The sequence below is a fragment of the Pteropus vampyrus genome, unplaced genomic scaffold (genome assembly GCF_000151845.1).
Source record: "Pteropus vampyrus isolate Shadow unplaced genomic scaffold, Pvam_2.0 Scaffold30, whole genome shotgun sequence".
NCBI lineage: Eukaryota > Metazoa > Chordata > Mammalia > Chiroptera > Pteropodidae > Pteropus > Pteropus vampyrus.
In genome coordinates, this window is record NW_011888811.1 from 5,310,135 (window position 1) to 5,314,619 (window position 4,485).

At 33.4% G+C, this 4,485-nt stretch overlaps 1 protein-coding gene across 1 annotated transcript in view; it reads right to left on the reverse strand.

Annotated features, from left to right (window-relative positions):
- The window catches only part of HMMR (hyaluronan mediated motility receptor), a 33,112-nt gene that overhangs the window by 17,061 nt on the left and 11,566 nt on the right, over nucleotides 1-4,485 (reverse strand). Inside the window, exons 8-10 of the mRNA XM_023528648.1 lie at nucleotides 1,692-1,766; nucleotides 1,376-1,551; nucleotides 741-910 (exon numbers count right to left, since the gene is read on the reverse strand). Of these exons, the coding sequence (XP_023384416.1) occupies nucleotides 741-910; nucleotides 1,376-1,551; nucleotides 1,692-1,766 (421 nt within the window). The remainder of the gene's footprint in view (nucleotides 1-740; nucleotides 911-1,375; nucleotides 1,552-1,691; nucleotides 1,767-4,485) is intronic.

Consider the following 4,485-nt stretch of genomic DNA (forward strand, 5'->3'; position numbering starts at 1 on the left):
ACACACACACACACATATACATGTATTTTTTAATATAATATATACTGTGTATGTAAAGGTCATTAAAAAATCATAAAAATAGTTTTTGAGATCTTTTCAAGTCAGTATATATAGATCTAATTAATTCCTTTACTCGTCACTGGTTGCTCAACAATATAATATTTCACGTCAATGCATGTGAGTACCTGCTTGCCCAACTCTCAACAACGGTTTTTCACCAAATGTTTAAATCTGTGCCAATCTTATAAGTGGAAAAAAAAGCATTTCTATTTCTTTGTTTACTACTAAGGTAGAGCATCCATTAATGTTTATGGGCCATCTAAATTTCTACTTTTAAAATTTTCTATTTCCATCCTATGTTCATTTTTTTTCTTTTACTACACTGACTTTTTTCTCATTGATATGTAAAATGTTCTTTATGTAACCTGGACTTTAAAACTCATGTACTGAGACTCTCTTCTACAACAGAATTGTAAATACTTATGTAGTAATCTAAAATAAGAATGCGCTGGGAAAGGTTTTTAAACAATTTCCTTATTTTGCCTCCTCCATTCTTTGTAATTTTTTCACATTATTAATAACCCTGTGGTGAACATCATTGTAGATAAATCTGCAGCACAGCCATGATTATTTCCTCAGTATAAGATTCTAAAAATAGAACTGTTGGATGAAAAGATTTATACAATTTAAAGGTTTTCTGATCAAGGAGACATGTATGATAAAAACAAGCACTAGTTTTATTTGATATTATAGTGAACTACCTTCTCTTGCTGCAGAAATAAATCAATCTGCAATTCTTTTTGTTGCAGCTTTTCGTGTTCTTGTTTTTCAAGAATAAACTTTTGCTTTAAGTTTTGCATTTCAGAATTTAGATTTTCTTCCCGTTCTCTACCCTTGTTGATGAGATCTTCTATAAAAAGGAAACATTAATGATGCTATAATTAGGTACTAATATTAACTTTGAAAAACTCATAATCCCATAATATTTCATTATAGATACGACTTTTAGCATGTTAACAGAGACCAAGTATTTTCAAAGGGGGAAAACGAAAACTCTGAAGTTTGTATCATTACTATATATGTCATATAATAAACATCCTAAACCAATTCCATGTTTCCACCAATTTTAAATGGCCACCAAATGGGGAAGTTAAGAACTGGACAACTGTACATATTTTAATCAAGACAAGCAATATATTGAAATAAACAGGGAATGAACATTATAAAAGACAATAATTCTCCCATATAAAACAGAATTACTTTTGCTGTTGTTTATATAATTATTTTAAAACGTTATTTTAACATAGCCGTGCTTTTCTTAAATATTGTACGTAGTACTCATCTAAAGAAAGTAATACTATAAACACTAGAATACCTTTTTCTTTTTCAAGCAGGTGACATTTAGCATTCAGGTCTTCTACTTGTTTAGACAATATAACATTTTCTTCAAGAGATTGCTTAAGGCTTAAAACTTCGTGATTCTTCTCTTTCAAATTTTCTTCTAACTGGGCAATATCTAGCTTGTATTTTTCCACTTGATCTGCTGTATAACTGCATTAAAACAAATTATTTTGAAGAGCACATCTATTTAAGCATAGGGAAAATTAACTGAAAAGAGATGAAAATGATGTGTTCATATTTATCGCACTTCAACAAAACAAGGTCCAATTTCAAACTACTATTCATGTTACCTTATTTCTTCGATGTATTCTAAGAGTTTTTCTGTTTCGGATTTTTCATCAATCTTTTCTTTCTCTATCGAAACACTAAAAAAAAGTTACATATATTAATGCACACAATAATCACACATAATGCTTACTCTGTACCAGATACTGTTGTTTCAGGCAGGCTGACTTGAGTATAAACTCTTAACCAGTCATTTATGTGACCTCTTAAGTTAACAATTTCATATATGCAAATAAGAGACTCAAGTTTTTTTTTTTTTTAAGTGAGAAAACTTTCCAAATATACTGATAAAAGGACTATGATGATGAGAGTCATTATCAACAACACTCCAAGTGCTAGAAATGATCGTTTTTTTTTTTTTGGCTTTCCCGGGTTCCCCGCCAATGACATATACAAAATAGCATTTTGTATGCCATAAAGCCTTTGTTTCAGGCTTCCTCATATTCAGTTACTTATGTGTTTACCTCCTCCAAACACCTCAATTTAAGAAATGGGCAAGAGATTTAAATACACACTGTACAAAAGGCTATATATGAATGGTTAATAAGCACATACAAATATGCTCAACATTAATAGCAATACATTAAATTCACAAATGAGATACTACTTCTCACCTACTAGAAGGGCTGAAATCAGACTGACAACATTAAATATTGGTGAGAATGCGGAACAACTGGAAGTATCATACACTGCTAAGAAGGTAGGGAAAATGGCACATCTATTTTGAGTTCTTGAAAATGTTATGCACATACTACCCTATGACCCAGGAATTCCACTCCTAGATATTTACTCAAGAGAAATAAAAACATATGTCCAAAAAAGGCATACACAGCAGTCTTATTCATAATAGTTTGAAATTAGAAATCCAAATATTGAGCAACAGGAGAACAGTAAACAAATGAGGTACATTCATATACTGAAATGCTACTCAGAAATTAAAAGGAATGAATTATGATGCACACAACAGTATGAATGAATCTCAAAAAATTATGTTCAACAAAAGAAGCCACACACACACACACACACACACACACACACACACAAACATGTGCGTGTGCACACACATGCACACACACATTACGTACACACAAATGCCATGATAAATGTCCCACAAAAAGCCAGACGAATTTATGATGATGGAAGTCAAAAAGTGGTTTCAGGATGAGAGCCACTACAAGTGGAAGAGCAGGAAGAGGCACAAAGGAACTTTCTGAGGGGAAAGCAATGTTCTTTATCATGTTTGGGTGGTGGTCAATTAGGTATATACGATTATCAGAAGTCATCAGACTGAATACTTGTGATCTGTGCATTTTAATGCATGCAAATTACAGCTCAGTAATTAAAGGCTAGGATTGTGCATTAACCACAACCTCCTATACCAGTGTTTCTCAGTTTTGGTCAGTTCTACCACCTCCATAAGCCCATAGTATTAGAAAGATTATGAGGCCTTTCCTCATCACTGATACAGAAGATGTACAAAAGTAATAACATTCATACGTCTTTTCAGCATAAGATATTTGGGAATGATTAAGTCTCAATTGTCACTTCTGAAAAGAAATAGGGCAATTAGAGGAAGGCAATGAGATAAGTACTGAGGAAAGGTTAAAGTCTCAACAGACAACAGCGAGGTGTGAGAGGTACATCAAGAACTGGTGACACGTAACACTATCTCTTTCCTTTCAGTCACTCACAGTTTCCCCTCAAGTTGTGCTATTTTCCCCTGAGACTCTTCCAGATTCTTCTGGGTGACCTGCAGTTTCACCTCCACGCCTTGCTGTTTAGCCATCACACTCTACACACAACAGAAATATGTTTTAGGAAATAAAAAATTGTTCAAATCCACAGATCCAGACACAGCAAACTAGCAAAGGTATCACTCACCCTCATTTTAGTTTCCCTTTTGTTTCTAAGTTTCATCAACTCAAGGCTCAGAATTCTCATGTTCTTCTGGTTACCATCTTCAGAAAACTAAGTACGACAAACACGTAAAAGATTCAGAAATATTTTCTAAGTCATATATAAAAATCACTTAAATGTTGGTCATTCTACCAATTGTTGGGACTATTATTTGCCTATTATTCCTCTGGTAGAGAAAATGGCCTTTGAACAATGCCAGGGTTACTGATTTTATACTAGTATTGTTCTCGTCCCTCCTTTTTCTTAATGTGACTTTCTGGTTTATTTTTGAAAGTAGCTTGGGTGGTCACTTATCTCTATATGCTAGAAAGTACATCTCAAGGCTCTAAAACAAGCTTCTTAGAAAAGATTTCGTAAAGGGTGTTTACTTAACAAAACGCATCTGAATTCCCTGGTCTGTGAAATATACAGACTACAGGATTCATCCCAGGCCAGTGAAATCAGATTTTCCAGGGCTGGGCCCAGGAATCTACTCCATTCCTCATGCTTGAATCTCATGCACTCTAACTCCCTTTGTAAGCAAAGAGCCCAACACATTAACAGGAAGTGAATAAATGACTCTTATTAAACTGAACAGTGACTTACAGCCTCCTTTTACTTCTGTAAAAAGCAAGATGACGATGTTGTCCTTTGATATCTATTAGTATATTAATACTGACAAACACAATTTATTGAACACATTTCTTCTTCAAAGTTATTCATTCCCCACTTCATTCCCAAAAAGATTTGAAATGAGAAGCTGATATAATGCTATTATTTATTTCAGAGAAAGATCTTTAAAGTGACTTCTAGATGTAAATTCTGCAGCTTTTGTTAATGGCCTTATTATGGGGTTACTTTGAAGGAGGGTGAAAAAATGTCAGACATTAAAATAAAAAACAA